This window comes from Capra hircus, chromosome 5 (assembly GCF_001704415.2).
Source record: "Capra hircus breed San Clemente chromosome 5, ASM170441v1, whole genome shotgun sequence".
Taxonomy (NCBI): Eukaryota; Metazoa; Chordata; class Mammalia; order Artiodactyla; family Bovidae; genus Capra; species Capra hircus.
The window spans coordinates 111,708,834-111,730,744 of NC_030812.1; the positions used below are offsets into that span (position 1 = coordinate 111,708,834).

The following is a 21,911-nucleotide window of genomic DNA, read 5'->3' on the forward strand; positions in this document are numbered from 1 at the left end:
CAGCTCAACTTGTCAGGACCACTCCAGGAGGGCTGCCAGCAACTGTGTGCTGTCCAGAGCCTCTCCTCTCTCCTGGGAAGGCAGGAAGGAGACTCCTGGGCACTGATCCCTGGCCTCTGCCGTGTCATTTTGAGGTAGGGATTGAGTCGGTGGTGAGGAGCCTACAGGGAAGCCTAAGGATGAACAACACCGAGCTGCACAAGCAGGGCCTGCTGCTCTTTGCTGAGATCCTGACTCGGTGAGCTAAGTGGCGGAACATCAAGCCTGCAGGGGCCAGACTGGAGAAGCAAAGAACTGGAGGTATTTATTCCTGGTGGGGTCAGTGATGGGAGTCCACACGCTTATTCTTCATTTACAATTTCTCAGGCAGCCAGAAGAGATCAAGCTGTTCACAAGCTCAGCCATGTGCAGAGATGCTGGCCGTGCCCTCCGAGAGGCAGTGAGCAGCCCTGTGCTGGAGGTGGCTGCTGAGGCACTGAAGGCCATTTCTGCCTTTCTGAGGTGAGAGACTCAGACAGACTGAACTTTCAACCTCTGCGTGTTCCCAGAGGCCTGTCAAGGCCAGAGTAGCTTCCAGAGGATACTTGTCCTTTAGGTCAGGGAAATTTCATTGAATTATTTCTTTCCATTATTCTGCTTACTCTGTTCTGCCTTTATGAAACTGCCATTTGGATGTTGGGCATCCTGGATTGGTCATCTGGTTTTTTTTGTTTTGTTTCTTTTCTTTGTCTGACAGTTTTTCATCTTTTTGTCATTATGTACTAGTTTCCAGGAGATTTTCTTGACTTTATTTTTCAACTCTACTATTGAATATTTGAGTACTTCTACTTTAATATTTCAATTTGGAAGAGTTCCTTCCAATTCTTTGCATGTCTTTTAAAATAGGATTTTATTCTGTATTTATTTTGTGGATATAACTTTTTAAAACTCATTCTTTCTTTTTAGTCTGGACTTTGCTTTCACTTCCTTTCTTCTAATTTTTCCTTCTGCCTAAAATGCTGTTCCCCTTAAATCTTTGCATGACTGGCCTCTTTCCATCATTGAGGTCTCATTCAGAGTGTCCTTTCCTAACTGACCCATTTTGCTATTGCAGCACCTACTTGAAAGTTCTTGTTTATTCATCTGTTTTGTGTCTTCTCCACAATATAACATAATCTCCAAGAATTAAGAGATCATGTCATTTTTTTTAACTGCTATATGCCTCACTCCTAATAGATAGTATATGAATGATGTTAAAATGGATGGTGAGACTAAATGATCCTAGGGTCAAAATGGGAAATCATTCCTTAGTAAGATGCTTGATCTTGGAAAAACTAATGAAGGAAACCAGTATTTATTTATATAGAAAATTTTACTTTGTTTCTACATTCTTCCTTTTAAAAATCTGACAAAGTAATATATTTAAGCAATAAAAAATAAAACATGCACAAGGTTGTCCCTACTTACTAAAGGAAACTAATTTTAACTCATTTTGGTTTTAGTTGCGGTGACTTATTTCCCTAACTCTAAACAATATGAGTGCAATGTTATTTCTTTGTCCATTTAGAACATTTCATTGACTTGCCAATAGGAAAGACCAAGACTTAGCTGTTTTGCCTTCTCTACATTTCCTTGACATTTTTGCTAGTTAATATTTTGTTTTCAAGCTTTTAAATATGCTTAAAACTTGTATTTCTTGTTCCCTCAACTTGAAGCAGTATCTCTTGACACCCTACTTGGTTAGCTAGGTAGATTAGCACCCCAGCTCTTCCTTAGCTTTCTCCTTACCTCCTACTTCTCAATATCAGCTGTACCTTTAATTTTTTTTTTGTACCTTTAATTTTGTATTGTACTTTTAATTTATATTGTAAAGGTTGTTAACATTTATAGTCTCATCTGTAACCATAATTAAGTCTTTGTCACTTGCATAAAATTGCTTCTAAAAACTAAAAGAAGGAATAGCATTTATATTATAATGGCTTCAGTTTGTCTCTTTTCCCCTTTTGTTCTTTCCTGGATTTGAATCTCTAAATCTGGGGCTTGAATCCTAACAAGAGTGAGATGAGTAAACCAACAGGGTAACAAAGGCCTAGAGTAAGAGCAAGAGTCAATCAGAAGTTGCCAGGCAGAGCTGCAAGTCTCCCAGGAGGTCAGTGTTATGGGACACTGATAGCACCTTTCAGGCAGGAGGCAGGGTTTGAGCTATGCTACAGGGGCTTCCCTGGTGGCTCAGATGGTAAAGAATCTGCCTGCAGTGCAGGAGACCCAGTTTTGATCCCAGGGTTGGAAAGATCCCCTGGAGAATGGCTACCCACTCCAGTATTCTTGCCTGGAGAACCCCATGGGCAGAGGACCCTGGTGGGCTACAGTCCAAGGGGTTACAAAGGATTAATAACCTTATATTATTAACATTATAAATGTTAATTTTATTATGTATACTAACATATACATACATAAGGGATGAGAGAGAGAGATTTGTGGAAGGACTAGGATTGGTCAAAACATGTGGGTGGGGGTTATTAATCCTTAGATGCTTTTATTTTTGACTTTAATTTTCCTGAATGTTTAGTGAGGTGGTCCGTCTGAGGTGCAGTGATTCAGAAGGTCTCTGGGAAGCCCAACCAGAAGAGGGATGAGGAGTGAGAACTGTTGAAAGAATGTAAAGATGGCAGAGCCAGAGCTTGGCTGTCAATGTAGGATAGAAAGTTAGAGCTTCCATTCAATACTGTTCACTAATTGTAACAGATGTGCCGCACTAATGCAGTGTGTTAATAGTAGGGGAAACTGCAGTAGGGCTGGGGGAGTATGGGAACACTGCACTATCTTCTGTATTTGTTTCTGTAAATCTAAAACTGTTGTAAAAGATAAAGTCTAAAAAGGGGGAAAAAAAATGAAAGAGCTTCCGGAAGGAAAAGGGGAAATCAAGCCTTCACTGTATACAATTAACTGAGCAATTAGAAGGCCCAATGGATTGCTCTCAGAGTTCAAAAACAGCCCAGAGATGAGGGTTAACATAGGTTTCCCCTTAGTTACTGCGCTGGGTTGAATTAGCATCCCTCTAAAATTTATGCCCTTGTTTGGAAATAGGGCCTTTGTAGATACAGTTGAGTTAAGATGAGGCCATACAGTGTGGGCTCCTGAATCCAGTGGCTGATTCCCTTAGAAGGAGAAGGGAGTTTGGACACAGGCACACATAGAGGGCCATGTGAAGACCGAGGCAGAAATTGGGATCATGCGTCTATAAGCCAGGGAATGGTAAGGATTGCCAGCAACCACCGGAAGCTAAGAAGCAAGGCAGGATTCTTCCCTAGAGCCTTCGGAGGGGCTGACACCTTGACTGCAGACTTCCAGCACTCAGAATGTGAGAATGAATTTCTGTTGTTTTAAGTAACACAGTTTATGGTAACTTATCATAACATTTCTAGGAAATCAATACGGCAAACTATACCCTGTCAAGTAGTCAGTCATTCATTTCTTTAACTTTTTTTTAAAATTTAGCATCAATTACAGTGCATCTAGTTCTGTTAGGTAAAGTGAAAAGGCAGAACTGGCCCCTGGCCTCTTGGAGCTCACATTTAGACTAACCATGACTCTTGCCTCCTCTGAGTCTATAGAAATATGAGAGTTCAAATGGACTGTAAGTGTTACTTTTCACATTGTTTCACATTCTCATATTAATTGATTCTCCAAACATAGTTTCCAGTCTCTGTTTATAATCTCCAAGAGAGCTAGCTTTCTCCTAAATACTCCTGTCTAACTCTATAGAGATTTTTTCAGCTCTAAAAAAATTTTATTGACGTATAGTTAATTTACAGTGTTTGCCTCTATAACGCTTTGACTCTTAGAAAGTTCTTCCTTATATTCATTCCTTAAATAAAATCTGGGTCCTTGATAACATTTACCTATTGATCATGATTTTCCTCATCAAGGTAGCAGAAATCAGATTTGATTTTTCTTCTCTAAGAGAGCTTGGAATAGGGTGGGGAGGGAGGTGGGAGGAGGGTTCAGGATGAGGGGACACATGTATAGGTATAGGCTGATTCGTGTTGGTGTATGGTAAAAACCATCACGATATTGCATAGTAATTATCCTCCAATTAAAATAAATTAATTGAAAAAATAAGAGAGCTTATCAGTTATTTGAGAACAGTGGCCATATACATCTCTTGATACACCTTCTGTTCTAGGTAGTACTTCTTTAATTGGGAGATCCTTTTCAGTGAGAAAACCCTCTGTATCCTTAATAACAATAACCATAGTCATGTGCGTGCATGCACGAGTGCTGAGTCGCTTCGGTCGTGTCTGACTCTGTGCAACCCTACGGACTGTAGCCCGCCAGGCTCCTCTGTCCATGGGGACTCTCCGGACAAGAGTACTGGAGTGGGTTGCCATGTCCTCCTCCAGGGCATCTTCCCGACCCAGGGACCGAATCCACATCTCTTACATCTCCTGTATTGGCAAGTGGGCTCTTTACCACTAGTGCCACCTGGGAAGCCCAGTCATAGTCATAGCTGCCATCTATAAGGACTTCCTATCTAGTAAGCACTTCCTGAGTTCTTTGCATACATTATCCAATTTGATCCTTAGCCTAATTCTATGAGGACAGTACTGTTACCTTTCGCTTACTAGATGAGGAAACTGAGGGCTGGAGAGGATGAGGAATGTGCATGAAGGCACGCAGCAGACAAGTGCTGGAGCTGGGATTTTTGTCAGATCAGTTCCTGGACCCAGGTTTGGATCCACCACATGCCCCCTCATTGCCTGGGAACCTGGGGCTATCTTGGGGTACCCTGACCTCACCACAGGCCTACCTTTGTCTCCCTGCATGCAGGAAGGATCATCAGAGTGCGCTACCTGTGCTGTACAAGGAGCTGCAGGCCTTGGTCAAAGCCATGCTGAGCCGGTGTGCCGATCTGTCCCAGACGCCGCTGAACTGGAGGCCCCTGGTTAGTGCACAGCAGCTGCTGTTTCTGGAGATCATGCTGCTCTGTTTTTTAGAGGATAATTAGTACATTGCATTATCTTTATATGCTACTTTGTAGCTTTTTCTCATGCACACACACTTACAACTAGATGTTATTTTTTTTCTGTAACTGCAGAGCTGCGAGGCTTAATAATTGTTATCCTCGTTAGGAAACCAAAGCCGCAGGGGTTAAGCAGTTTTTCTCTTAGGTCCAAAGCTAGCAAGGACCTGAGTTTGGGTAGCAAATCCCAGGGCCTGCTGCATACTTTGTCTTTTATATCATCCAAGTGGGTAGGGTAAACATGCTCACAAAATTATTTAAGGCTGGGTTTACTAGAATCAGAATCTGACGAGTGTGCAGTGTGTCATAATTGTTGGCTTTTAGTGGTCCATAGGCTTAAAATATCAGAGGAAATACTATTAATACATGTGCTTTATGTCTTCTAGATTAACTTTGGAAACTAAGCTCTTTGCACATGATACGGTGGGGGAATTTGTGTGTTTTGGAGCAACTAATATGGGTGTTACAGCCAGTTAGGCTAATGTCGACTAGCCTGTGACAGCTTTCTGTGTATAATAGAACAAGAACCAGTCCTGTGACTCATAGGGAGACAAGGGGTTAAGGTTCCCCTTTGTACCATGTTTATAAAGGAGCTACTAGATGTCTGAATTTTTGAGGATATCCCTAAGACCCCCTGGGAAGTGTTAGGTGTGTGGGAATGCCAGACTCCATTGTGGGAGGAAGAGGTCTGTAGTCCTCTAAGCAAAGACTGGAATACAGAGTATGTACTTGACCAGTAGTTTCCCTCTTCCCTTCTCACCTCAGGGCCACGCCTCCAATAGAAATTCGGAGAGGGCCATTCTTCGAAGAGGGAAGTTCCTCTTGAACACTCTGGAGGGATTTAGAAATGCCTGCAGGTGAGGAGCTCTTTATGGTCTGATGAGGTAGTAGCATGGAGGGTGGGTACAGAGAGGAGTGGACAAAGGGTGAAGTTCTAGAAGCAACACTTGATTTCTGATGCTTTGCTGCATAGTGAGAGGACTTTAGCTGGGGTGGAGAATGGGGATGTGTGTGAGTTTGGAGTGAGTATGTGGAGGAGTTCTCTAAAGGTTCCCTTCTGGTGAGGTTTTTGTTACTGTGCAATGAAGTTGTATCTCATTCAGCTTTGTGCCTCATCCCAAGTAACCTAGCGCTCCACGTATTCACTGACTGCTTGTTGGATTAATTCAGTTCTCATCAACAAACATTTGTTGTACCTACTGTGTGCCAGCCCTGATGCTAGACAGTGAAAGTAGATAACTCAGATCAGCTCTTGCCCAAAAGGAGCTCACAGTCTCTTGGAAACAGAGACAGTTTTGTGTATATGTGTGCAATCCGTTACATTGTCACGAACCTGGGGAAGGCGTTCCAAACAGAGAGAGCACCACACATATAGGCAAAGAGATGTGAAGCAGCAGACAGCATGGTATGTCGAAGGAAATATTAACACACATAGTCGGGTGGAGTGTCACGTGTTATGGGAGAGAGGGCAGGGAGCTCGAAGCTGGAGGTAGGGCCCAAGACCAGGGTCTCTCTCACTGAGGCCTCCGGAGTTTTCTCCAGGTCTACTGGTGGGGATGCTTGCCCTGAGCCCTGAACTCAGAAATCCCTCTAAGAGGATGAATCTGACCTTGTTGCTTAGACAGTAGTAAATATACTCATATTTATCTCTCAGGTTGGCTATGGAATTCCAGAGGGAGCCTTCAGCCCAGGAGAATCCATTCACAGCTCCCAGTGCTGAGAAAGAAGACACTTTGGAGGCCTTCTCAGAATTTCTCCTCAGTGCCTGTGACTCCCTGTGTATCCCCATGGTGATGGTGGGTTGGGCAGTAAGGATCTTGAGGAGGAGAAAGATGGGAAAGCAAGCCAGGCTGAGAGGCACAGGACAGTGACTCGACACTGAACGAGACCTTCTGAGGGTCTTAGCAGTGTTGTTCTTGCAGCTACTTTTCCTTTGGTTTTAAAATCACAGTACAGTGTTTTGTTGTAAACACTTTAGATTAATAGATGCCTCTTAAAAAGTAGAAAGTAATAATAATAAAATAATAAATCGGTAATGTTTCAGTTCAGTCGCTCAGTCGTGTCCGACTCTTCTCCTCCTGCCCTCAATCTTTCCCAGCATCAGGGTCTTTTCCAATGAGTCAGTTCTTCGCATCAGGTGACCAAAGTATTGGAACTTCCTGTGAATATTCATGACTGGTTTCCTTTAGGATTGACTGGTTGGATCTCCTTGCAGTCCAAGGGACTCTCAAGAGTCTTCTCCAGCACCACAGATCAAAAGCATCAATTCTTTGGCGCGTGTTAATGAAGTGATAAATGCCTTATATTCAGAACTTAATTTAACCCTCCCATTAACCCTGTGAAATAGGTCCTGTGATTTTCCCCAATTTAAAGATGATTTTTCTATGGCTGTAAAGCAAGTATATGACAGTGCTGAGGTTTGAACCCATGTGTTTTGTCTGCCTAGTAAAAATGGCAACCCACTCTGATGTTCTTGCCTAAAAAATCCCATGGACAGAGGAGCCTGGTGGGCTGTGGTCCGGCGGTGGGGGGGGGGGGTTGGTCACAAAAGAGTTGCACACGACTAAGTGACTAGGCATGCAAAGAGCAACAGTCAGTGTGATTTAGGCTTCAGTAAGTAGCACATATGTGAGTTCTGTAACATCAGAGATGGCTACTCTCAAGAGACCTGGTTTTGAGCTGACTTGAGACAAAGATGGTAGGAAGAGCAGGATCCATAGTGTTGACTGCCCAGATGACCCTGGGTGAGTCTTGTCCTGTTTGAGTTTTGGACATCCAATAAACAGTCCGTTAGTTGGGAAAGGAAACCTCCAAAACACCCACTGGAAACAGTAGATGGCAGCAGGGGAGCATCCTCTGGCTATGACAGGAGAGCCTCTGTTCCTTGAAGAAGCCTTTGAGCTAGCATGCCAGGGTCTTTAGGAGGTAACTCCCAGGGGCCATGGGTTACAACCCCGATTGGCACACACTAACAATAATAGTTCGGCCATTCACTTTGGTTTCTTCCCCTTCTCTGCCTTCCTCCTAGATTTAAGAAGTGTTAGAGCTAGATCTAGAATTAGATCATAGAATTATTGTGTTATTCTTGCTTTCTACTTTTCAGTATTTTATACATTTTCTCTAATGAACTTGTCTTACTTTTCTTGTTGAAAAAAAACTCGGTTTGAAGACCAAATGAAAAGTATCTGTAAGAACCACATCCCTGAGGCCCTGGCTATTTATACATGAGGAACCGAAACAGTGAAAGGGGAGGGGGTGACTGACCCAGGGCACACAGCGACCTTGTGCAAAGCTTGAAATAGAACCCAAGTTTCTCTACTCTGTCTACCACATCAGGCTGCCTCGTGATTCTGTTCAAAGATCACATGAAAAATAAACATGAAGGAAGTTTGTGAACCATATTATTATATGTTAGAAACATGAGTGTCATTCATATCACTATAATGCATAGTTTAGAAAGTGCTTTTTACATGTGAGATGTGATTTGTTTCTGGGAGGTAGGACTTGTGGTTATTCCTGGTTTACTCTTTGGTAGATGCCCAGAGCAGTAGCGACTCTTGCACAGTTTATTAAGTGGCAGATGTAAGCCTTGGAGGTAGGCTTGTGACTTCAGGTCTCTGAGATTTTTTGTGTCCATCAGATGAAAGAATTTAGTCTGTTACTGCTAGATGATGCAATTTTTGCTGATGCTCTTTCTTCTTCAGAGGTTCAGTCCTAGTGGACTATGCGCTTCCTCTTGGTTCTTTGCAGAGGTACTGGGAGCAGGCCACTCACCCAGCCGTGATGGAGGTTTTCCTCTCGGTTCTGCACAGCCTTTTTGTCATCGTCCCTCACATGAAGGAGAAATTCTCCAAGAAGCTCGGTAGGCCACAAGCAAGTGTGGAAGTTGGAAGGGAGGCTGGCGCCTTAGGCAGTTGCTCAGGGTACTCAGAGAGAGTACAACCTGTGGGTGGAGGGTTACTCATTCGTTCAGAATCAACATCCACACTCTGCCTAGTGTTGCGTGGAAGGATATATCATCCAGCAATCAGAAGTCTTTAAAGGCAGTTCTCAAATTAACTGATACTTCTCTGAGTCAAGAAGGTTCCAGATCAGAGCCATGGGTTAAACTGCTTTCTCAGAAAGTTGCTGTGAGACTCTGAGAAGTTAATTCCCTACCAGAAGCCCTAGGATAGAGTACAGATTATCCTCAACACGAGCTGGGGCAGTGGTAGCTCTTGTCTAGAATCCTGCTGTTACAGGGGCCCGGAATGGGCAGGACAGTGGTCACTTTTAAGCAGGGTGAAGTGGGAGGGGGAAGACTAGGAGAGTCAGGCAATGCAGGGGACTGGGCCAGGGTCCCCAGCTAATGCGGAATGTTCATCAGAAAAGAAGGTGAACTTTTATTCAGCACTTGCTCTGAGCTAAGTATTTGTTAGATCTTCTGTATACATATATCTTACTTAGTTTCACAGCAGGCTTTGAGGTATAGATATCGAAACTGAATCTCAGAGAAGGTAAGTTAGTGTCTCAAGGTCACGTTACTAGTTAGCGATGGAGCATATTTGAACCGAGGTCTGTGTGACTCCAAAAATAGTACCACTCAGACTTGAGAATCCCTGTAACAAGCCTGGCTTAAACCACTCTCTTCTTCCCGATTCTCGCAAGCTGCCTCATCCTTCATACGACTGGCCCTGGAACTGAAGGCTAGGTTCTGCAGTGGCCTGAGGTATGTATTGTCCCAAGGGGCCAAGTGTCCTTCTTGACTGGACAAGTGGAAATTTCTGACTGGTGTGGTTTAGTTATAGGATCGTGGAGGGATTGACACGGTGTCAGAATTGCTCAGCACCTGATGGTATAAGCTGGATGGGCTTCTTTAGCTTCTACTTATCTGGTTCTGATAAGACTCTCATTCCATGTGATACTCAGAAGGGCAGGTTTTAGCATCAAAACTGGAAGGGCTCTTAGAGATCATTTGTCTAACCCTCATTTTATAGACCAGGAAGCTGAGGCCCTCACAGGGTAACTGATGCCATGTCCATCAAGAGGTCATGTCCTGGTTGCTGCCAGCCCAGCAATTCCAGAGGAGAGGCTCTCTTATACAGAATAGAGAGGTTGCTGCTTCAATCTCTCTCATTAGGTTTCTGGAGCAGCCTTCCCATTTCTGACTTGCTACCTGTTTCTGCATTTGCTTGGCAGATTCCACTTGTTACTGCCTACAGTCCTCAGGGTAACCTCAGTGTAGTGTCTAGCCCTCCTTCCATATCTCTGGATAGAACAACTGACATTCAGGAGCGAATACAGGGATCCACCTGGGTTTAGATTCACAGTTTTGGATGTTTGTAATTCTCCTGAATCACTCATTTTGGGTTCAACAGTTTCCCCTTTTTCTAGTATTTGCTAGCCCCTTCCTGACCTGGGAGCACATTTTGTTTATATGTTTTATTAATTTGGAGCTTAGTAGCTCCACTTATTTTTTTCAGGAAATTTTTCGTGAATACTTATATGGGCCAAGTGACTAAGTTACACCTGTGGGCAGCAGGTTCCATATTTACTTTTCACAGCCACCTCCAGACCTTCAACCTTCTCTACCAGGGCCATGGTTAGAATTTCCTTGGGCTCTGGTACAAAGCAGTGGTGCTTCAGTACCTGGCAGAGATAATGCTGTCCCAGCCAGAGTGGCAATGTCCTCTCTCTTGTTCTGTCTTCCTCTCCTCCCACTAAGTCACTCAGCCCTGAACCAGGTGTGTTCCAGTTTCCTGTACTACATGTGCATCAGCCTCCTCTCAGCTCCAGAGAAGACAGGACCACCTTCCCAAGAAGGTAAGATGCTGTAGTTTGACCACTCACGAGGTCCATGGTGGTGTCTTAGTGTCTGGATGTCTTGCTGATTGGCTGAGTCATAAGTCAGTACAGTAATAAGAAATCTTTGCCTAAAGCTACCCAGAAGAACCATGGAATCATGGAACGATGGAACTATAAGCTGCTTCCTAGGGAGGGAGGTGAGGTAATAGATCAGCTCTCTGCCTGTCCAGGTGTGGTCTGGCCTGCACAGGGAATAGCATGATGACTTCTGCCCTGGTGGCAGCCACGTCACAGCAGCCTCTTGTGCTTACCAGCACCAGTCCCCTGCTTCTGGCCAGTTCTCTCTCTTATCTGAATAGGAGGAGCCCCACTTCTGCCTCCTCAGACCCTGAGACCCAGATATCTTGTCATATCTCAGAGCACCAGGAAGAGCAGCCAACCTTACTTACATGCAGACTGCATCTTTCTTTTACATTTCAGGAGAAAGGGCAGGTGGGTGTGCGAGGCTCAAGGATATTAATTTTGTTATGATCACAATGATCATAGTGTGCTTTGGTGGAAAAAGCAATAAACTTAGAATTAGGAAACCTGACCTGATTGCTGCCACATCTCAGTGGCACATTCCATCTCACTCTCTACTTGCCTGTAGGCCCATTGCATTGGCAGGATGGACCCTTTCATGTGACCTTTATCTTGGCCCCCTGCTTTCAGTTTCTCATCCTCCAACCGGTCTTCACCATCTGCTGGAGGGTCTATCCAAAAATCCAAGTCAACGTCTCAACTCCCCACGTCAACATCTCAACTCCCCTGGCCTTCAGCAGTCATCTCCTATCAGCAGTCTATCAGGCATTGTTTGACAGTGATAGAATTTCCTCTGGTCTGTCTGTGGTGAAATTTGGAAAGTAAGGGTAATGTAGTGAATTTTCCATGAAGTTGAGTTTATTTGAAACTTAAGCTCTGAGGTCCTTTTCTTTCATATTCTTTTGGTATTCAAATGTTCTTTCTTGTAAGAAACAGAGGTTTCATGAGAAATGCAGGAATCTGCTCTCAGGTTAAAATCCACATTCTATACTCCTCATTCAAGGTCTTTCCCAGCCTACCTACAAATTACATCATCCAGTTCCTAAACCCTTGACACTCCACATCTTTTCACTGATGGTCCAGTCACATTGAGCTCCTTGCTGCCCGCTAAACATGATGTCCTCTTATGCCTCCAGGCTGCTGAACACCTTGCTTCCTGGCTTGGCAAGCCTCTTCTCTCCTTTCTCTGCCTGATTTCTGTTCACCCTTCACGGTTCCCTCCTCTTTGAGCTTGCCCTCCCCATCGCAGGTGGCATGAGTCACTCTCTCTTTCACACTTGAACATGGCACTGATCATATGTCCTGCAATTATCTGTCTCATTATCTATTTTTTTCCCACCAGCTGCCAGCTACAGGAGGTAGGGCCCATGTGTCATAGCCTGGCCTAGAATAGCCACTCAGTGGACATTGTCAAGTAGACGAATGTATCCGAGTCCTTCCACATGTTACCTTCAGTCTTTCCTGAGAGACTAAGAGAGGGAGAAGAGGCTGATTGCCTTTTGTCCTGTGTGTGTCCTTGCTGTCCTGTGCAGTACTCTGTATGTACAGACACGCATGTGACCATTACCTGCTCTCCTCTCTCCTTTGTGTGATTTTCTCCGGCCTGTTTCCTCCCCAGAGCTCTCTGCAGTGTCTGAGCTCCTGCAGCACGGGCTGCCCCAGATAAGCAGCAGGGGCCCTGAAAGCCTTGCTCTCCTGTCGGATCGCCAGTACGTGGAGGAAGCTGCTCGCCAGAGACAGTACTGCATCCTGCTCCTCTTCTACCTGGCCTACATTCACGAGGACAGGTCAGTGCTCAGAGCTGGCGACTGACAGTTGGTTCTGGAAGCTACATCTGTAGCCAGGTTCAGTTCAATAACTATTTACAGAGGCATCCTCTCCAGGTCTGGTGCTGAGCACCGGGGAAATGGAGATAAGTGAGAAATGGCGTGTATTCCTGAGGGGCTCACAGTTTGGAGAGACAGGTAGTCTCAGGAGTGAAGGACAGAGCCTTGAATGCTGATGAGAATTCCTTGATATCCCTGAGGGTGTTGTTTATGCACCAAAAAAAAAGTAGTTTACTTTGGTTTTAAGAATTACTATACAATTTATTAAAATTTAAAATCAAAGTACTATTTTTCATTAAGCTTTTAAAAAATTATTGAGGTAAAGTTTATATAGCTAAGTTAACCATTTTAAAGAGGACAACTCAGTGGCACTGAGTATATTCACAGTGTTGTGCAAACCATCTCTGTCTAGTTCCAAAACATTTCCATGACTCCAAAGTAAAGCCTCTTATCCTTTAAGCAGTCACTCCCCTTTCCTTCTCCTAAGCTTCTGGCAGCTAGCATTCTGCATTCTGTCTCTGTGGACTTATCTATTCTGAACATTTCTGGTAGATGTGGTCATACGTATGTGATCTTTTGCACCTGCTCCTTCCACTGAGCATAATGTTTTCAAGATTCATCCAGTAAGCATAATGTTTGCAGCAGGCATTGGTACTTCATTCTTTTTCATGGCTGAATACCATTATGTGTATACACCACAGTTTGTTTATTCCTTCATTCACTGATGGGCATTTGGGCTGTTTCCACCTTTTGGCTATTGTGAATAGTAATGCTGTGAATATGTGTGTACATGTGTTTGTTTGAGTACTTGTTTTCTATTCCTTTTCTGTATACACCACGTTTAGAATTGAGGAGTCATATGGTAATACTATGGGTAACATTTTGAGGAACTTGTGAACTGTTTTCCAGAGGAGCTACAGCCCTGGCAGCAATGTTCGAGCAAGGGTTCTGGTTTCTCCATATCCTTGTCAAGACTTGTCCATATTTTTGATTATAGCCATCCTAGTGGTTATGAAGTGGTTTTTGCATTGTGGTTTTGATTCTGTTCAGTTTGGTTGCTCAGTCATGTCCGACTCTTTTTGACCTCATGGACTGCAACACCCCAGGCTTCCCTGTCCCATCACGAAATCCTGGAGCTTGCTCAAACTCATGTCCATCGAGTTGGTGATGCCATCCAACCATCTTATCCTCTGTCATCCCCTCTCCTGCCTTCAATCTTTCCCAGCATCAGGGTCTTTTCCAATGAGTCAGTTCTTCACATCAGGCACCCAAAGTACTGGAGCTTCAACTTCAGCATCAGTCGTTCCAGTGATCAAGGCTGATTTCCTTTAGGATTGACTGGTTTGATCTCCTTTCAGTCCAAGGGACTCTCTAACACCTTCTCTAACACCACAGTTCAAAAGCATCACTTCTCTGGCACTCAGACTTCTTCATGGTCCAACTCTCGAAACCGTACGTGACTACTGGAAAAACCATAGCTTTGATTATACAGACCTTTGTTGGCAAAGTAATGTCTCTGCTTTGTAATATATTGTCTAGTTTTGTCATAGCTTTTCTTCCAAGGAGCAAGTGCCTTTTAATTTAAATTTTTATTAAATCTAATTAAATTTGGGGGGGATGAAATTTGTCTATATTTTCTGTTGTCATTTGTTGTTGAGCATATTTTCATGTGCTTGTTGGTCATTTGTATATCTTCTTTGGAGAAATGTCTATTCAAATCTTGTGTCTAGTTTTGATTCAGATTGTTTGAGTGTTTTTGTTGTTGAGTTTTAGGAGTTATCTATATATTCTGGATATTAGTTCTTTATTAGATTTGCAAATAATTTCTACCATTCTGTGGGTTGCCTTTTTACTCTGTTGATAGTGGTTTTGAATGCACAAACTTAAAACTTTCATAAAGTCCAGTTTATTTTTTTCTTTTATTCCCTGTGTTTTTGGTGTCATAACCAATAATTCACTGCCAAATTCAGTGTCATGAAACTTTTGCCTTATGTTTTGTTCCAAAATTTTTTTATAGGTTTAAGTCTTTCATTTAAGTGTGTTGCTATTTGGAGTTAATTTTTTTCTATCATGTTAGGTAAGATTCCAACTTCATTCTTTTGCATGTGGAAATCCAGTTTTCCCAGGGCTATTTGTTGAAAAGACTGTCCTTTCCCCACTGAATGGTGTTGGCACCCTTGTTAAAAATCATTTGACCATATGTATGGTGGTACAATACTATTAACTAAACTTTATTCAGATTTCACCAGTTTTCCTGTACTGTCCCTTTTCTGTTCTAGGATACAATCCAGGATACCACATTGCATTTAATATTACCTATTTTAAAATGTTTATCAGAGTCTTAATTTGATAGGTGAGACATACCCATGGTAGAAAATTTAAAAAGCATGAAAGGACATGTAGTGAAGTTGGTCTCCTCATCCACATCTTCCTTGCATGTATACAAGTGTAGAAGTCTCCCTTCCCCAGAAACGAGCCCATTGAACACACAAATGTTTAGTGATAAATATGAGAAGAGAAGGGTGAACTGGCTGTAAAAGCAGGGCCTCCTGAAACCCCAAAGTAGCACCCTTCTTTTTAACACTGCTGGTCCAGCTGCCTGATGCTTTACCTTCTAGGTATGAGTGAGGAGTCTCTGTCCTCTAACAGATCCTTGCACAAAGCAGAGAACTACATGCTGTGCATGTGTGACAGTGCTTTGTTAGTATGTACAGCACCCTCTTTGTGCAAGATGTCATTAGGCTGTGGACATGCTGGGACAGAAGGGCAGAGGGAGGGTGTGGCAAGGCAGGACAGCCATCTCTGCCTTTTTCACTCAGACTGTCCTTGGTTGACAGGTTTGTCTCAAAGACGAAGTTATTCATGGCTGTGCAAAGCTTCCTCCTATCTCTGCAGGACCAGGGTGAACGCCCTCCACTCGTGGTCTTCAGAGCTTCTGTCTATCTGCTTGCAACCTGCCAGGACAAAGATGGTACCTTAGATGAGGTATGGACCAAAACTCCTGAGGCTTTTCCTCCTTCTCCTGCTCCTCTTTATTATGGTTCCTTGGAAGACTGTTTGGTTTATGTGTAGAGATGTTGGGCGGCAGAGAGACAGGGTGTGTTGAGGGACTAGAGGGAGACAGCGCTGACACATACAGAGCTCGTGTAACTACCCAGTTCTCTCAACAGTTCTGGGAGGCAGAGGTTACTATTTTTATTTTATTGATAAGAAAATCAAGACTTAAGGATTTCCCTCAAAGTCCAGTGGTCAAGACTCCATGCTTCCACTGCAGGGGGCATGGGTTTGATCCCTACTCAGAGAAGAAGGATCCTGCACGCTGTGGACCTAAGTTAATTAGGTCCTAATTAACCTAAGTTATAAAGGTGAATTAGGTTAAAGGCTGTTTTCTTAGTACCACCTCTGGTTTGTGCAGGAGGAAAAAGTTGTGAGATGTCTACAGATAAGAGTTTATGAAACAAAATGTATTGCTGGGACCTATGTCCTTGTTAGCCAGGGTGGTCTTGGATTACTTTGATGAAGTTATTTGTTACAGGTTTTCTCCCTCCAGCTTCTTTATAAACTCTTAAGGCTGGAGCAATCATTTCACAATATATACATTTATCAGATGATTATGTTGTATCTCTTAAACTTCAAAGTCCCTCAGTCGTGTCCGACTCTTTGTGACTGGACTGTACAGTCCATGGAATTCTCCAGGCTGGAATTCTGGAGTGGGTAGCTGTTCCCTTCTCCAGGGGATCTTTCCAACTCAGGGATCAAACCCAGGTCTTGTGCATTGCAGGATTCTTTACCAGCTGAGCCACAAGGGAAGCCCATACCTGAGCTATCAGGGAAACCTTAAACTTATGCAATGTTATATGTTAATTATGTCTCAATCCTGGAATGTGAAGTCAAGTGGGCCTTAGAAAGCATCACTACGAACAAAGCTAGTGAAGGTGATGGAATTCCAGTTGAGCTATTTCAAATCCTAAAAGATGATGCTGTGAAAGTGCTGTACTCAATATGCCAGCAAATTTGGAAAACTCAGCAGTGGCCACAGGACTGGAAAAGGTCAGTTTTCATTCCAATCCCAAAGAAAGGCAATGCCAAAGAATGCTCAAACTACTGCACAATTGCACTCATCTCACATGCTAGTAAAGTGATGCTCAAAATTCTCCAAGCCAGGCTTCAGCGATACATGAACCGTGAACTTCCTGATGTCCAAGCTGATTTTAGAAAAGGCAGAAGAACCAGAGATCAAATTGCCAACATCCGCTGGATCATGGAAAAAGCAAGAGAGTTCCACAAAAACATCTATTTCTGCTTTATTGACTATGCCAAAGCCTTTGACTGTGTGGATCACAATAAACTGGAAAATTCTGAAAGAGATGGGAATACCAGACTACCTGACCTGCCTCTTGAGAAATCTGTATGCAGGTCAGGAAGCAACAGTTAGAACTGGACATGGAACAACAGACTGGTTCCAAATAGGAAACGGAGTACGTCAAGGCTGTATATTGTCACCCTGCTTATTTAACTTCTATGCAGAGTACATCATGAGAAACGCTGGACTGGAAGAAGCACAAGCTGGACTCAAGATTGCTGGGAGAAATATCAATAGCCTCAGATATGCAGATGACACCACCCTTATGGCAGAAAGTGAAGAGGAACTAAAAGCCTCTTGATGAAAGTGAAAGAGGAGAGTGAAAAAGTTGGCTTAAAACTCAACATTCAGAAAATGAAGATCATGGCATCTGGTCCCATCACTTCATGGGAAGTAGATGGGGAATCAGTGGAAACAGTGTCAGACTTTATTTTGGGGAGCTCCAAAATCACTGCAGATGGTGATTGCAGCCATGAAATTAAGACGCTTACTCCTTGGAAGGAAAGTTATGACCAGCATATGAAAAGCAGAGACATTACTTTGCCAACAAAGGTCCATCTAGTCAAGGCTATGGTTTTTCCAGTAGTCATGTATGGATGTGAGAGTTGGACTGTGAAGAAAGCTGAGCACTGAAGAATTGATGCTTTTGAACTGTGGTGTTGGAGAAGGCTCTTGAGAGTTCCTTGGACTGCAAGGAGATCCAACCAGTCCATTCTGAAGGAGATCAGTCCTGGGTCTTCTTTGAAAGGACTGATGCTAGGGCTGAAACTCCAATACTTTGGCCACCTCATGCGAAGAATTGACTCATTGGAAAAGACTCTGATGCTGGGAGGGATTGGGGGCAGGAGGAGAAGGGGACGACAGAGGATGAGATGGCTGGATGGCATCACCGACTCGATGAACATGAGTTTGGGTAAACTCCAGGAGTTGGTGATGGACAGGGAGGCCTGGTGTGCTGCAGTTCATGAAGTCTCAAAGAGTCGGACACGACTGAGCGACTGAACTGAACTGAAAACTAGGAAAAAAGACTTAATAGTGTTTAAATGGCAATACTCCTCAAATTGTTCTATAGATTCAACATAATCTTCGTCAAAATTCTAGTTGCCTTCTTTTTCTTTTCTTGTCTCAAAATGGACAAGCTGATCCGAAAATTTATTTGGAAATGCAAGGGACCCAAAATAGCCAAAATAATTCTGAAAAAGAAGATCAGGTTTGGAGGACTCACACTTCTTCATTTCAAACTTACTACAAAGATAGAGTAATCAAGATAGTGTGGTTCTAAATATGTCTAGGAGAGACATCCAGATCAACCGAATAGAGTTGAGAGTCCAAAAATAAACCCATAGGGAATTCCCTGTCTGTTCAGTGGTTAGAACTCAGCACTTTCACTGCCGGGACCTGGGTTCCATCCCTAGTGGGAGAATTAAGGTCCCTCAGGTCAAAAATGAAAACAAACAAAAACCCCGAAAATAAACCCATATATTTTTTATAAGAACAACAAAGACAATTCAGCAAAGGAAAAACTGCCTTTTTAATAAATAGTAAGAAACGAATTGCGAGTCTATGTCCGATGCAGGATACAGCATGCTTTGGGCTGGTGCACGGGGATGACCCAGAGAGATGTTATGGGGAGGGAGGTGGAAGGGGGGTTCATGTTTGGGAAGGCATGTACACCCGTGGTGGATTCATGTCAGTGTATGGCAAAACCAATACAGTATTGTAAAGTAAAATAAAGTAAAAATAAAAATTTAAAAAAATAAGTAAATAAATAGTGTTGGAATCAGTTGCATATCTACATGCAACAGAATGGAGCTCGACCCTGAGCTCATATCATACACAGAAATGAACTCAAAACAGATGAAAGACCCAAGTGAAGAGTTAAAACTATGAAGCATAAAATCATGAGAGTAACGTGCTCAGGAATTTGAGCTTTCTTATATGTGTGTATTATTTTGAATTATTTTGGAAGAGAGAGGTTTAATAAATGGTTTAACACACCTCCTCTTTGCTGTCTCTATGCCAGGCCCTGTGCCAGGGCACAAATTAATTTGCCGCAGTCCCTGCCCTCAGACAGCTGAAGTCTAGTGTGGTAGGTAGACACATACACGCTGACAGTTGTGGCACACTGTGCTAAGTGTCATTATGGAGTGGGGGTTTCTCAACCACAGCACTGGTGACATTTTGCACAGTCTTTTCTGTGGGAGGCTGTTTGGTGCATTGCAGGATATTTAGCAGGATTCCTGCTCTCTCACAGTAGATGCCACTAGCACTCCCCCAATCAAGACAATCAACAATCTAGACAGTCTAGACATTTTTACTGTCCCTTGGGGAGTGAAATCACCCCTAGTTGAGGGCCACTGTTACAAGGTAAGCACAGTGAGGACGCTTTTTTTGCTGGAGGGTGCCAGTGAAAATAACCTGGACCCTGAGAAGCCAGTACATTTTTTCCCAGTTACATCTTGGCTGTCTCTATTTGTTGGGGATTGGAGTCTCTTGGGGCCTCTGCAAGGTGTATTTAGCCTCTTTATTCTTTGCCTCCAGGCTGTGGTTGGCACCATCAGAAAATTCCTAGAGGACACCCCAGACCTGCACCGAGTCTACACCCACAATCCGCTCCTGCTCAGGTTGTTCCTACTGCATCCAGAGCTGATGAGGAGGTTTGGGCACCGTTTCCTGGAACTTTGGTTCTCCTGGGAAGAGAGCAGCTGTGAGGAGCTGGACGGTGTCCCGTCTGCTGGGCAGCCCACCCTTCCCGCCAGCGTAGCAGCCCTGTTTCACATACTCAGGAGCAGCCCCAGCATCCTACTCATTTTGCTAGTAGGTGACCACTTGCTCATTTCTACAGTCAGAGGTGGTGGGCCCTCTCTCTCTGGGAGCTGGTTTCCTGAGGTCAGGAGGCACTCACAGCTGCTTCTACCCACCTCTGAACTTATCAGTGTTTCCATGCTAGTAGGAGGTCTTTTCAGCTGGCAACTGCCTGGTAAATCCATACCCTTTCCTAAGTCTGACGGATGTCTGCTCACTGAGAGATACGTGCCCCTCTAACCCTCAGGGGATATACTTCTGAAATGCTGACCTTTGTCACCATTCCCTCTCGCCTCCCTGTGTCAAGTATATTCTGTTAGCAAGGGTTTGATGTCACAGGGGACCCCTGGGGCATGTAGTGGCAGATGTCTGATTGGCAAAGGGACTCAGCCTCTTTCCTGTCATAACTCTCAAGATAATGTTACATGTGCAACACTCTTCTTTGGGCATACCCAGAATTTTTTTTTATCAGGAGTTTATTGCATATTCCAATGATTTTTTTGTGTGAAGTAAGACATTCCTATAATTTCTGTCAGGTTCATCAGTTAGATAAGGAAGCTGCTTGTATGCAGTTGATTTGATAGGGGCCACATTCATGCTTTGGCTCAAATTCTTCCTTGGATGAGGAAGAAAAGGGAATAAGGAATGGGTTAAAAACAAACCATTAGTGCATAAGGAAAGAAAACAAGATGGGACACAGAGTAGCAATGGCCAGAGCTAAGATGCTGGATTTTCTTTGCCAGATAAAGTATTCAGGGTCAGTTCCTCACACATAAGTATTTATAAACCTTTGCTGACCTGTTGAGTTAGGGGTCTGAATAGATCTAAGTCTTTCAAAAAAGAAAAAATTCAGATCTTCTGAGGACGATACTAATCATAGTATCTTATTTTTTTTCTTTTTAAACAGAATAAGAAATAGTTTTAGAGAGATTTGCCCAAGGTCACAAGAGCTAAGATTAAAACCCAAATTTTGATTCCGTATTGTTTTTTTCCAGTAAACTGAGCTAAATCTCAGGACAAGAGGGAAACCAACCCTGACTTAGGGTTTCACCTAATGGGAGAGCTGTTTCTTTGAGCACAGGGAAGAATTAGACCTAGTTCCTGGCCCATGGGCCAGTGAGGGACTCAGATACAACAAACCCCTAACAACCGAAAGAAGTCTTCTCTGAGCTTTGGTTTCCTTATGTCTAAAATGGAGATAACATGGGGATAAATGAAAGAATACATAGGAGCACTCATGGTATGCTGTACACGGTAGACTATCATTCACTGATTCCTTACTGACTCTGAACCAGATAAAGAATCTTAATCTCAGAAAGGCTTATTGAGGGCCTTCCCTTGTAGTACATTGGTTAAGAATCTGCCTTCCAATGCAAGGGATGCAGGTTTGAACCCTGCTTGAGCAACTAAAATCCCACATTCCACCTGACAACTAAGCCACAACAAAGACATGATACAGCCAAATAAATAAACAGTTTTTTAAAAAAGGAAGACTTATTGAATTCTGAAGGTCATATAGCTAACAAAGGTCATGGCCATGACCGGAGCCTAAATAATGAGTTTTTACTAAATTAGATCCTAGAAACATCAGAGTTAAGAAAGAAGAGCAAGGAACAACTTTGTTGTTTGTTCATGTGTATAATTCCTACCATTGCTTCCCAGCTTCTAGCTGCAGGAGGGGAAAGAGTCTAAAAATATGTGTTGGTACAATTTCTGTTTCTGATATGGGTAATTAACAGCTGAAAACAAAGCTGTTAATTGCCACTCTTACCAACGGGTGGTCTTTCACGTGGGTTGTTTATATGTAAAAAACAGTGATGTCATAGAAGCTCTGTTTGTTCCCTGCTTGGGCCACGTCCCTCTGGTCGGCCCAGTCCCAGAGTTCTGGACGACTCTGGACAGGAGAGGCTTCAGAGGGGGCCATGCTCCACCCAGAGCCTCCTCACTGACCCATAGGGTGGGGTGCACCCCTTCCCCTGGCATTCATCACAGTGCCCCCTTCGTTTGGCACTTTGAACATTCACTAACTTAGGTTTCTAAGAGACCGGCT

At 43.4% G+C, this 21,911-nt stretch overlaps 1 protein-coding gene across 1 annotated transcript in view; it reads left to right on the forward strand.

Annotated features, from left to right (window-relative positions):
- MEI1 (meiotic double-stranded break formation protein 1) overlaps positions 1-21,911 on the forward strand; it is a 55,716-nt gene that overhangs the window by 15,612 nt on the left and 18,193 nt on the right. Inside the window, exons 10-20 of the mRNA XM_005681120.2 lie at positions 139-238; positions 367-501; positions 4,810-4,924; positions 5,768-5,859; positions 6,657-6,798; positions 8,753-8,864; positions 9,650-9,710; positions 10,707-10,804; positions 12,486-12,654; positions 15,531-15,678; positions 19,598-19,873. Coding sequence (XP_005681177.1) covers positions 139-238; positions 367-501; positions 4,810-4,924; positions 5,768-5,859; positions 6,657-6,798; positions 8,753-8,864; positions 9,650-9,710; positions 10,707-10,804; positions 12,486-12,654; positions 15,531-15,678; positions 19,598-19,873 — 1,448 coding nt within the window. The remainder of the gene's footprint in view (positions 1-138; positions 239-366; positions 502-4,809; positions 4,925-5,767; positions 5,860-6,656; positions 6,799-8,752; positions 8,865-9,649; positions 9,711-10,706; positions 10,805-12,485; positions 12,655-15,530; positions 15,679-19,597; positions 19,874-21,911) is intronic.